The 13,083-nt window shown below is 51.7% G+C and overlaps 1 protein-coding gene across 1 annotated transcript; it reads right to left on the minus strand.

Moving 5' to 3' along the window:
* Positions 1-1,355: 1,355 nt before the first annotated feature.
* Gadd45b (growth arrest and DNA damage inducible beta) lies at positions 1,356-3,438 on the minus strand. The gene is made up of 4 exons (XM_051177315.1): positions 3,150-3,438; positions 2,958-3,059; positions 2,296-2,518; positions 1,356-2,031 (listed from the first exon to the last, which is right to left on the minus strand). The coding sequence occupies exons 1-4, from the start codon at positions 3,191-3,193 to the stop codon at positions 1,918-1,920; spliced, it is 483 nt and encodes a 160-aa protein (XP_051033272.1). The 5' UTR covers positions 3,194-3,438; the 3' UTR covers positions 1,356-1,917.
* Between the last annotated feature and the right edge of the window lie 9,645 nt (positions 3,439-13,083).

The raw sequence follows: 13,083 nt of genomic DNA on the forward strand, positions 1-13,083 counted from the left end.
GGAGCAGTTGTGAGTGTGGAACGAAAATGCTAGGCTGCTATGGCTGAGTCAGGGAGCCAGGTATTCAAAAGGGTTCTGCGCCAGGAAGACCTCAGAACCTTGGAATGGAGGACATTTATCAGAGGGGGGAAACGGAGTCAAGGCCAGAAAGCATTGGTCCTGGCTTGGGAGTACAGTAGTACTCTTCCCCCCAAACCACTCTTGTTTGTCTTGTGGGTAGGGGACCAGAGGTGGCCAGGTCACTGAAGGGACAGCAGGTTACAAGCCCTAAGGGCAGAGCCAGCATAGATATGCCTGGAGCCACACTGCCTGAAGACAGAGACTTTCTCTCCCCTCCCTCAATATTCCTTACCTTAACCACCAGGGAAGCCTCACCCTGTGCACTCCCCTGTCCCCTGGTTCCCTGGCCCTCAGAGGCCCCATCTCCCACCTACCCTTCCAGCTCCAATCTGTTCACTGTCCCACCCCAATGCCCCTGGGTGGCCCCCTCCATGGTGACCTTCCTCTCCTGGGTCTCATTCAAAGACTATTGAAACTAACTCCTACAACTCCCCACCTCCGTCCACCTCCTCAAACCCCTGTCATCCCCTGGGCCACTCGCCAGTGCTCTTGGAAGCCCAACACCTCAGCTTGGGACATCCCCTCCCACAAGCCCTGCTTCTAGGTACCCTTCCCCTCCCCCACCCCTGGGGACTCTCCTCTTCGGTGCTCTGCCTCCTGCGCGTGACTCCCAGGGCGCCCCCGGGGATTTCCTCCGCCCACCAGGGGCTCTGTGGAAAGGTCGCGGCTGCTGGGATTAGGTAAACTGAGGCCGGCGGGGCAGGAGAGCCCTGGGAGGGAGTGTGCGGTTTCGGTTTGGGGTGAGATGCAGAGGGTGCCAAGGCTTCCAGGGTGTTTTTCTACTGTTGATTTTAGCTCGGGGAAAGAATGAAAAAAAACATTCTTTTCCTTTTGTGCATCCTCTAGGCCCATCCCAGGAAGGAGAGTTTGAGTGCGTGAGAAAAAGGGTGCGTCCCAAGGAGAAGTCGGGAATCCCAACCCACAAAGGCCCCCTGCTGTGTGGCCTCAGGGGCCCTCTCGACCTCTCCGATCTGGACCTTCAGGTGGGAGGGGGAATTGCAGTCACTTGCTCGATGCGCTGACCCCAGGGATCAGGCTCCAGCACAGCGGGTAACAGGGGGGCTAGGCCTCCAGGTTTCGTAATAAACCCGCCTCTTAATTGCTGTGAAGCAGGAGTTGGGTGGTGGCGCCTGCGGCAGAGCAGCAGTGTCTAGAGCTTTGGACTTAAAGCTCCAGCCGAGACTGGGTGGCCGCGGCACGACCTGGGGCGAAGGAGGCAAACACAACAGAACCTGGAGGCTTAACGAGTTTATTAGAATGTCTCTGTAGAAACTTAAAAAAATACGCAAGCGACCTGTCTTGCTCAGCACAACAACAAAATAGATTTGTGTCAGAGTCGCAGTCCCGGGTTCGTCCCGGCTCCCACGGCTACGGTCGCTTCCTTCCGCTGTGCACAGTTCACTGTCCCGCAGCATCGGGGACGCCTCACCCCTCCCTGCGGCGTCAGTCCAGACCCTCCGCGCTCCCGGCTGCGGCTGGGTGCGGAGCCTGGCTGCAGGATCTCCAGGCCTGGGCTCCAATGTCCCAGTCTCCTTCTCCGGCCTGGGCTCCCCTCCTTCCTGTCTCGGCGACCACCTGCGGTGCTGCTCCTGGTTCCACCGCCCTGAGAGCCGGCGGGCGCACACTCCCCTCACATCTCAGTCTCAGTGACTCCGCCCCTCCCGGAAGGTCTCACGGGTAGGGAGGCTTTTGAGGGATTGTTCTTGGGGATGAGGGGGGAGGGGTCAAATATGTATTTTATTTAATTTTTTTACGGGACAGCAACTCAACAGTTGCTTTAGATGTTTGTAGAGGGTGTCAGCGTTCCTCCAGAGAGATATAAGGGACCCATTGGTTATTGCCTCTGCTCTCCTCACAGTAACTGGCCACCTCCACCAAGCCTTGGCTTTTCCAGGTATCTGTGTGACAGTTCTGTGGAGAGGGACAAAAAGGAAGGGGTTAGTGGGAGCTCTAGGAGTTCGATAGGGAGCCTTCCCTGGCGCCCAGGGGCCCCTTTGGTGAAAAACAGGCTGGCTCAAAATAGCTGCCAGGGTGATGAGGCAGCCCACGGGACATGCCTAGCGTGGCTGGACAGTGAGCTGGAGTTGGACCAGCCAGCCCAGCTATGTTGACAAACACGGGATCTAGGTACCCAGGGAGGGCAGGGTGGGGCAGGGTGAGAGAGACCAGACTCACCGTGACCAGGAGGCAGTGCAGGTCTCGGGCCTCAGTGGTGCCCAGTGTTTCTACGGGCTCACCCAGGAGCTGTGCCAGCCTCTGCATGCCGGATACCCGCACGATGTCAATGTCATTGTCACAGCAGAACGACTGGATCAGGGTGAAGTGGATCTGCAGGGCAATGTCATCTTCCTCCTCTTCGTCTATAGCCAGGAGGCACAGGACCACGCTGTCAGGGTCCCTACAGGAGAAAAGGGGTGTCAGGGGGAGGTCAGAGCTGGAGGGATGGCGCCGTGCACGAGCTCTGTGATCGCAGGTGGGAGAGGGGTGGACAAGACCCACTGTGCAAGAAACAAGCCCCCCCCCCAGCGCTGCACGCATGCTGGGGTGGCCAACTATGCAAATCCTGATGGTGATGGGGGAGGGGGCACAGGGCTCAAAGTTAATGAGGTTACCTTGCCAAAACAAAACAAAAACCCTCAAACTTGCAATGTCAGAGTTCTGCAGCGAGTCTCTGTCCCCCAAAAAATAAGTTCTTAGAGAAATGTCTCCCTTCACTCCTCAATAGCGAGAGCACTGGGAAAGTCCCCCAAGACCTGTGCCCTACAGGGGTGATGGGAGTGCGTGTGCATCAGAGGGGCGCCCCCACCTACGCCCGGGAAAGGGGGGTGCTGACTCACACATTCATCAGTTTGGCCGCCTCGTACACCCCCACAGTGAGGCGATCCTGACGCTGCGCGGCCACCAGCAGCTGCTCCACCGCGGCGGTCACTGCCTGCATTCTAAGAGGCCAAAAGAGAGGAGGCGATTAGCCGATGACAGCTCGGCCAACCTCAAGCGGCGGGAGAGAACTCCGGTTCCGCTGTACTCACTTCTGAGCCGCGTTGTCGCTCGCCACCAGTTCTTCCAGCGTCATGATGCAGCCGCACTCCACAACGGACCCCCACGGAAGGTCCCCAAAGGCAAAGTATGCGCCCAGATCCAACCGAAGGGGAAAAACACCTTCCCGTACGATCAGAAGCTTCCAAAGTCTTCCGGAGGCGGCGGGACTTCCCTTCCCAAGAAAAGGGCAAGAGAGAAAAAAAGATTGCAAAATCCCCACAAAAATTAATCCAAGAACCAAGAATGCATACAGGTACCAAGCTGCAACGGAGTGAGCGCGCGGCCGCCGGGAGCCGCTTTATATAAACTCTCCGTGTGGGAGCGTGGCCTAGGGAGGCCTAAGCCGTCCTCCCATTGGTGCATACACAAAGAGCTGAGTGGACCGCACTGCAATTGGCTGGTAGTTGAAAGGGCGGAGCTCAAGAGCCGTCTGCCCCACGTGGGAGTCAGGGCTGGGAGGAGCACAAATCCGAGCAGCCGTGAGTGCCAAAAAGCGCGAGAAAAAAAAAAAAAAAAAAAAAACCACACACACAGACACACACACAAAAAAACAGAAGTTTCTCTTCTGATTTCCCGGCAGCCGCGCTACGCAGGCCGCGCGCGGGGTTTCCAGCGCGCGAGTCTGGCCTGGACTTTCGGGGAGGGCTGTCTGGAATCCCCTCCCTGTCCCCGGAGAGTCCCCCAGCCTTTCCCAGGCTCTGCTCTAGGAAGGACTGTGCAAGGGCCGGAGGCCCCAGGATGTAGCCCAGTCCCTCCCAGGACGGCAAGTTTTTGTGTGTGTGTGTGTGTGAGGGGGGTTTTTGGACACCCTGGGCCTTGCGTAACTGAACTCATGCCAATGCAACCCCGGCCTTGTAAGGTTGGAAAGTGATCTAAATCACGTCCAGGGTATACAATAAGCGCTTAGTAAGGACGCTGGGATTCTCACCCCAAAGAGAGCTACAAGGCACCCTACAAGGCACCACCGTGCTTTGAGAATGCACAGCCCCCTCTCGCAGGGGGTGGGGAGGGGTCACCCAAGAAGCTACCACTACCTGGAGATCTTGGTAGGTGGCTTAGAGGACCGGAGGTCAGAGTTACAGAGCACTAAGGGATCACTGGGGAAGAGATAAGGAAACCTTTCTCCTGGCACTCGGAGAGTTTCAGGGTGGGGTACGCGTGGGAGGCACAGGTGAAGATGCACTGCAGAAGCTCTGCAGTGCGGCTTCGCCCCCTGCCGGCTGCCTCTAAGTCTAGCCTGTGACCGCATCCCGACACCTGACTCCTGCGAGGGAAACCGAGGCAAAGCGAAAGTATGCTGCCTCCTGGGACAGGGTGGCTGGATGGCAGCCACTCTTTTATCCCTGGCATTTTTGCAGTGCGCAACACGAGTCGCAGGCCCCTTTTGCCACGCGTGCCACTAATCTTGTCCAACATTTGGCAAGCAAAGAGACTGATAGCTGCATTATGCAAAAGAGAAACTGAGGCTTCTGATGGCGTTCTCTTCAGAGCTACAACATGGTTATTGGTAGGGAAGCCAGACAACGAGGACACTAGGCGGGCGGGCAGATTCCGCGTGGGACTCTCCCACGGCGCACAGGGGCTCCCGGTGACTCACACTGCGTCCCCTCCTCCGCCAGCCTGGGGCCTGGCCGCGCAGCTAGGTTCCCCCGGATCCCCGGCCCCCGGGTCCAGTGACGCATCGCGCCTCCTCCGCGCCGCCCACCGAGCGCGCAAAATGTCCCTGGCGTGAGAGGCGCGCCGGCGACACCTGGCGGCTTCAGAAGTTCTCTGCGCGCGCAGCTTCCGGAAAGGGAGGGGGAGAGAACACTTGCAATAAGTATTTTTGTTTCTTTCTTTCTTCCTTCCTTCCTTCCTTCCTTCCTTCCTTCCTTCCTTTCTTTCTTTCTTTCTTTCTTTCTTTCTTTCTTTCTTTCTTTCCCCTGCGATGCTGGGGATGAATCCAGGGCTTTCTGACGACAGGCCAGCATGCACCACTGATATCTCTATATACTATATCCCACCCTGACATATGCTATACATATAATATTTTAAATATCAACCATGAAGAGCCGGCAAGATGGTTCAGCAGGTAAAATATCTTATTGACAAGCATGAGTTTGATCTGCAGAATCTACAGGGTGGAAGAAAATAAAACTGACCTCCATAGTTGTCTTCTGACCCCCATAGTGCTCCAAGTCCTACATTCATGCACACACACACACACACACACACACACGTAAATAACTTTATTAGGTGCATACTTGAATTAGCTTCCTGGCTATGGCTGTGGTTCAGTGGGCAGAGTGCAGCATCATCCCTGAGTCCCTGATATCGCTAAGGTTGTGCACACTTGTCACCCCAATACTGAGGAGGTAGAGGCAGGAATATCAGTCAGTAGTTCAGGATCATCCAGGGCTATGTAGTGAGTTTGAGGCTAGCTTGAGCTATATGGGTTTGCGACAGGGGCTGGAGAGAGCACTGGCTGCTCTTCCAGAGGACCAGGGTTTAATTCCTAGCACCCACATGACGGCCCAACAGTGTAACTCCGGTCCCTCTAAGGGCACCAGGCAAACACAAGGTACACAGACAAGACACAGGCAAAACCCATAAAAGTACAAATTTTGCAGGGGCAGGCAGGTATCTGTGTATTCTAGGCCAGCCTGGTCAACAGAGTGAGCTCCAGGACAGCTGGGGCTACATGGTGAGACCGTCTCAAAAAACAAAAACCCAGAGAGGCTCTGTATGCAGGAGTGTAGTGAGATATTCACCCCGCTGGCATCTGTTGTACTGACCACGCCCATTGGGGCATGGGGACAGGTGTGGATTTAACCATGGTGCTATGTCTGGAACCCCAGCTCTCTCCCTTCCTTCCTGGTCAGAGACAGAGAGCATCTGGGGGCATCCTTGGAGCAGTCACCTGCTTCTGGTATAAGTGATTTCTCCCCAAATAAACATCCATCAGCCTATATTGTGTCCTGGGATCTTATTTCCCACGCGATATCTGGTGCCAAAAGCGCGACATGCGCAGGACCTGGGGATCGGGCTTCAGCCAGCAGGCGGGCATCTGCTCCCAGCCACTCCCCCTCCCAGTCTGCCCAGCCAGTCTGAGATTGCCCGATTGCTCCTTGAGTCAGAACTGGGTCACACCGAGGCCTAGTGTTTGCTGTCTAGACATAAAAAGTGATCTGGGTTTGTGCAGAGAATTCGGAGGCCTGTGGGATGAGCGGGGGCTCTCACAACAGGACCGGAAATAGCATCATGAGTGTGCAAACTGCTGGGACAAAGGCCATGTTCCCAGGAGGGGCTGTTTTGGCTGTGGTCAGAAGGCCTGCCAGGAAGGGCCTGTACTCCTGGAAACATCACCGAGCCTCCCTGTTTTGCCTTGCCTTTTCCTTCTCTTCTCTTCTCTTCTCTTCTCTTCTCTTCTCTTCTCTTCTCTTCTCTTCTCTTCTCTTCTCTTCTCTTCTCTTCTCTCCTCCCTCCCTCTCTCTCTCTGTCTCTCTCTCTCTCTGTCTCTCTCTCTCTCTCTCTCTCTCTCTCTCTCTCTCTCTCTCTCTCTCTCTCTCTCTAAGACAGAACTAATGTAGCCCAGGATTGCCTGAGCTCACTATGTAGCCAAGGATGGCCTTGCGCTCCTGACAGTCCTGTCAGTGTTAAAGGCCTGGACCGCCACAGCTGGCTTATCCCATCCATGCTCCAGTACCTTGGGGACACTAGGCCAGTGCTCCACTCACTTTCTTATGAAGTAACAACCAGTGTTAGTGGTTAACTGGCAGAATCTAGAATCACCTGAGACATAGGACTCTGGGGTTGCTTGTGGGAGAAGTCTCTTACTTATGCTAAAGGATGTGGGGAAATGCCTCTTAACTAGGGGGTTGGGGGCACCGTCCTGGCTAGTACCCCAGACTGCAGGCCTGAAGACATGGGGCAGAGTGAAGGGCTTGTGTGCAGCCTGGACTCTCTGCCACAAAGGAAAGCACCATCCTCTGGAGTTGTGAGCTCCCTTGAGTTGCTGCTGCCATGAGTCTCTTACCATGTTCACAGGAGACAAAGACAGCATGTGGGCCTAAGAACAACCTCAGGTGTTCACCAGGTAGGTGCCTCCAGCTGGTCAATGAGCGAGTGAGAGGATCAACTGCATAGGGCTCCATAGGCTGGGGAGGAAGGGGATGGGTTGGGGACAGAGAGCCAGCTCAGTGGTTAAGGGCACCTGCTTGCTCGTGCAGGCGACCCAGCTCCCCATTGGTCACCTCTTCTGGCTTCCATGGAGACTGCACTCATGTGTATACATATACACACAATTAAGAATGACTGTTTAGCCTGGTTGTGGTGATGTAGGCCTTTAATTCCTGCTCTTGGGAGGGAGAAGCAGGTGGATCTCTGTGAGTTCCAAGGCCAGCCTGGTCTACAGGATGAGTTCCAGGACTACATAGAGAAACCCTGTCTTGGAAAACAAATGTTTTAAGGCTAAAATCACGGCTGAAGATATGAGTCAATTTATGAAGACACTTGCTGCAAAGTCAAACAACCTGAGCTCAATCCTAAGAAAGTACTAAGAGCTGGGCGGTGCTGGCACACGCCTTTAGTCCCAGAATTTGGGATGCAGAGGCAGGCAGATCTCTGTGAGTTCCAGTCCAGCCTAATCTACAAAGCTAATTCCAGGACAGGCTCCAAACTACACAGAGAAACCCTGTCTCAAAAAGAAAAAAGAAAAAAAGAAAACCAAGTCCCAAAATCCAGAAATCAGTAATAAAGTTCTGGGCATGAAGTAGGCAAATTTCTTTTTTAAGACAGTCATGTGCAAATAAATAAATAAACAAATAAATAAAAAAGGTCATGTGCTTGCAAAAGTCCTACTGCAGGGAGGGGAGACGTCAGTTGACATTTGGTGCTGCTGTGCAGTGAGAAGGGCACGGCTATGTCAGATGGTGCAGTCACAATGGGCTCCCTTGAGGAGGTGGCATCTAAGTTGAGCCTGGAACATGAAAAATCCAACAAGAGGCACAGCCTGTGCAAAGGTCCTGAGGCAGGCCAGAGTATGGCATGTTGGGAGAGGATACAAAAGGCAGAGGGGGCATGGGGCAGGGCCTTGGTGGGCTTCAGGAAAGACTGGGGCTTTGAACCTGTGAAGGTGGGAACCACAGAGTGCCATGAGCAAAGACAGGCAGAAAAAGCATGCTGGAGAGTGGGAGGCAGCTGGACATGAGGGTCTGAATGGGTTCCCTCTGAGGTAGCCAGGAAGTTGTGAGCATGTCTGAAGGGCTGGGCTCTGACATCATGTTTTTTCACACAGTGGTACAGAACACTGTCCCCAAGGAGAAGTTTCTGGGGCAGTGACTCAGGATGTCATTCTACCAGCGTCCAGGCATTTGTAAGACATCAAGCAGTGGGTAAGGCTGGCACAGGTGTGTAGACGAGCCACTGTGTCTTCCTGCCCTTGGGGACAGGGTAGCCGATGGCTTCAGGTCAGCATTTCTGGTTCCCAACTCCTGGTGTCTCACTTTGGGAAGAGAGAATCAGGGCCGTGCGTGCATCCTTGAGTTGCTGGCTTGATTTCTCCAAAAGTCTCTGCACAGGAAAATCTCTTCTCAAAGTGGCCATATAGGTAAACTTGCAACAAAACACTAATCATCAGACCTTCCTCCCCTCCTCTCCAGGATAGTCACCCTGAGCCAGCCATCCCTATATGCATTGTTTTGCTTTTCGAAACAGGGTTTCTCTGTGTAGCTTTGTAGCCTGTCCTGGAACTTGCTCTGTAGACCAGGCTGGCCTTGAACTCATAGAGATCTGCCTGCCTCTGCCTCCTGAGTGCTGGAACTAAAGACTAAAGGTGTGAGATATGCTTTTTTTTTTAAGACAGGAATTCTGGAGCCTAAATTTGGTTAAAATTTATAATGCTATTGCTTCATCATCCCATGTTCTTGGTTAGGCTAGACTATAGAGTAAGATCAAGACCAGCCTGGGACCCAGTACAGTGGTGGCGCGCGCTTTTGACCCCAACATTCAGGAAGCAGAGACAGAATGGATCTCTGTGAGTTCAAGGTCAGCCTGGTCTACCAAGTGAGTTCCAGGACAGGCTTCAAAGCTACAGAAAAACCATATCTTAAAAAAAAAAACAGACAAGCAAAAACCTGGATAATAAACTGATATACTGTCTCAAAAACAGGTCAGGGGAGGAGGGGGTGTCGATGATGTGTTGTAGTGAATCAGCAGTAGTAGAAAGTCTTTTCTAGAACCCATAGAGCCCCCATTCCCACCCCTGCCCAGGATTCCCCAGTGAGGGGCTGGGCACATGGTCAGGGTGGACCCCTGCCTACACGCCCAGTGAAGGGGCTGGGGGCCTGGAGAAATTGCCTACTATGCACCAGGCCTTGTGTTTTATCTCTAGTACTGGGAAAACAAAATAAGGTGGGAGGAGGTCAGGTGCCAGCTGTGAAAAACTGACAAATTGCCTTTGATCCACAGGAAGGACCCATGGAAAGGTGGAAGGAGATAACGATGTCTCCTGAACCCTATACTAAGTTAATGGCAAGCAGGCCCTTGCATCATGCAGAATGCTCACATGTATACAAAAAGAGAAAGACACAATTAAAACAAAATGGCAATTAAGCCTTGACGTTGCTCCCATGCTGGACAGAAATGAGTTTCTGACCCAGGTGGGCTGAGAAACCCCAGAGCTGACTCAACTATCAAGTACAACTTTCCTACACATATGCAACTTAGATTAAGTTTAATTTTTAGGGCTTCTGACATGGCTCAGAGGGCAAAGGGGGCTTGCTGCCAATCCTGCTGATCTCAGTTCAATCCCAGGATTTGAAAAGCAGAGAGTAAAGACAGAGAGGCTATATCTGTCCTCCAAAACTTATTATTGCTCAGGTACACAGCCCATGCACATTAAAATAATTTAAAATGTAGCAAAATTGTAGTTCTTTTCATAAATTGGGGATAGTTAATTGTAAGGAGTACAGTTTTTCCACCCACCACCACTCTTGTCCCGCAGCACCTGCCCCAATTAACATACTGAGACTCTGTATTCGATATAATTTTGTTGGCCCGGTATTAGTTTCTTATCGGATCGCTCTGTCTTAAGTATTAACCCATTTCTGCTGATCTATGTATTTCTCTTACCGGGGAGCCGGCCGGCATACTGCTTTCTCCAGACTCTCCATCTTGACTCTTTCTTTCTATTTCTTAATTCCTCCTTGTCTCCTAGTCCCTCCTATCTTCCTTTCCTATTGACCAACAGTGCTTTATTCATTAACCAGTATGAGAAACATATACAGAATGACATCTCCCATCAGTTAATTAAGTTAGTTAATTAAGGATACTTTTTTAAAAGATTTATTTATTTATTATGTATACAGTATTTTGCCTGCATGTATGCCTCCATGCCAGAAGAGGGCACTAGATCTCATTATAAATGGTTGTGAGCCACCATGTGGTTTCTGGGAATTGAACTCAGGTCCTCTAGAGAAAAGCAGCCAACCTCTGAGCCATCTCTCCAGCCCAGCACACATTTTTTTTTTTTTTTTTTTTTTTTTTTTTTCCTGAGAGAGGGTTTCTCTGTATTGCTTTGGAGACTGTCCTGGAACTAGCTTTGTAGACCAGGCTGGACTGGAACTCACTGAGATCCACCTGTCTGCCTCCCGGGTGCACCACCAGCACCCAGCTAATAACACTATTATTATTATTAGTAGTAGTCGTCGTATTAAAGATTTATTTATTTATTTATTTATTATGTATACAGAGTTCTGACTGCATATTTGCCTGCACACCACAGGAGGACACCAGATCTCATTATGGATGGCTATGAGCCACTATGTGGTTGCTGGGAATTGAACTCAGGACCTCTGGAAGAACAGTCACTGCTCTTAACCTCTGAGCCATCTCCTCAGCCCCTAAGGACACAATTACTAAGGATACAATTTAATAAGACTATAAATGTGGTCTGTCTCAAAATATCTTTTTTTGTTGATAGTGGATTAACATAGATGTTAAATATTAAAATGTTTATAATTATATTTTGTCTATTTTGTGAGGTTATGCACAGTGTGACAGTCAGAGGACAGGGGTGTCACTCCTGTCCTTTACCATGTGGATCCTTAGGATCTACCAGGTCATCAGGGTTGGCAGCAAGTCCCTTTACCCACTGGCCCTAAATATGTATTTTGAGAGGGTATTTGCACACAGCAAAAGCTAATGCCCACACATACCTTATACTCTCGTCTTTATTTTTTTATTTTTCTGAACTTCTCAGTGCTGACTTGGCAGCTGCTGTCCCATCTCCTCTGTGTTTTCCCTCCTTCAGCCATGTGCGGAGAAGGCAACACTCCTTGAGCACCCAAGCTGATGCCTCTGTGTCCTGCTTGGATCTACCATGCAGCTTACAATGTTCTAAAGCACCCAGAACTTAACACTCTTAGGTGTCTGTGAATCTGAGGCTTCTCTAAGTGGCAGGCACATGGACAACTGTCCTCATCATCTAGCCTGGGACTTCCTGGCTTGGGTCCCAGGATTTTGTCCTCTTCATTTTGTTTTCTTTTGTTTTCTACGGGGTCTCCTCTATCTTGGCTGGCTTGGAGCTCACTTTGTAGACCAGGCTGGCTCCAAACTCCCAGAGATCCTCTTGTCTGTGCCCCACTAGCCACATTGCCAGGATGTTAAATTATGATATTAGATTATAGGTGAAGGCGGTGGTGGCACACACCTTTAGTCCCAGCACTCGGGAGGCAGAGTCAGGCAGATCTCTGTGAGTTCAAGTCCAGCTTGGTCTACAGAGCTAGTTCCAGGACAGGCTCCAAAGCTACGGAGAAACTCTGTCTTGAAAAACCAAATAAACAAACAAACAAACAAACAAACAAATAAATAAATAAATAAAAATTTAAAAATTATAGGTTGGGTCCTCAAATTCTGGGACTGAGTTTCGCACAGTTCCAGAATCAACACTCAAAATTCGTCCTCCCTCAAATACAGAATCCAGGATCCCCCAAATCCAGTAAGACAGTTCACTCTCCAGATTGTGAATCCAGGATCCTGAAATAAAGGGTCCACAATTTGGAACGCAAACTCAGGCCCCAAACCTCCCTGAAATCCAGGGTCTGTAATTTGATGGCTCTTAAATCCAGGCTCCCGGTTCCACCTTGTCCAGAGATCCACGCTCCAGAATTCCAAATAAAGCCCAATGTTCCGGGCCAAAAGTCAGCGACATCCTTTGGAATGCGATTTATTTATTTTCATTTAAAACTGGCGCCCAAATCCAGCCTGGGCGGGGACAGCGGCCCACGAATGAAGGCTAGAGGGATGGGCACAGAGCAGGGAATTCCAGGACTGAGGGTCTAGGGGTCCGGATTTCCTATTCACAGGCCTGCATTCCCAGAGCAGACAGCCAATTTGTAGCGCCCCAGGCACAGGGTGCCGGGAGGACACCCCTGCTCCGCGGTACGCTGTTGGAGGACTGTTCTCCAAGCAAGTCCGTGATTGTCATGGACCTCAGCTAACACTCCTGGAACCAGGGGTCCTTCACTCCCCAGCCCTGTGTTGGGAGCCAGTGGGATGGCTAGGCCAGCGGATCCGGGCAGTGAGGGGACACCTTGGCTACAGCTGTCACTGCAGCTGTCACCGCCCCACCCGCTCAGCGCCAAAATTTGAAAAATCGCAGGACGTTTCCCAAAGTGCACGTGGGAGGAGAGGGTCCCTCCCCATCCAGGGCACCGCGGGGTTTTCTGGGACTTAGAGTCCAGTAGTGCAGGGGTGGGGTGTACCAAGAACTCCGCCCAGTGCCGAGGGGAGAGGGCGGGAAGTCAACTTCAAGCCTTGGTGTTGCAGAGCAAAAACAATTTGGGGAAACACACTTGCTGCAACACTAACAACAAGCCCTGAGGCGCAGAGGACACCAAAGGCCAAAAGGGGTGTATGAGAGTGGCGCAATAGCAGTAAAGAAAC

This window comes from Phodopus roborovskii, unplaced genomic scaffold (genome assembly GCF_943737965.1).
Source record: "Phodopus roborovskii unplaced genomic scaffold, PHOROB, whole genome shotgun sequence".
NCBI classification, from domain to species: Eukaryota; Metazoa; Chordata; class Mammalia; order Rodentia; family Cricetidae; genus Phodopus; species Phodopus roborovskii.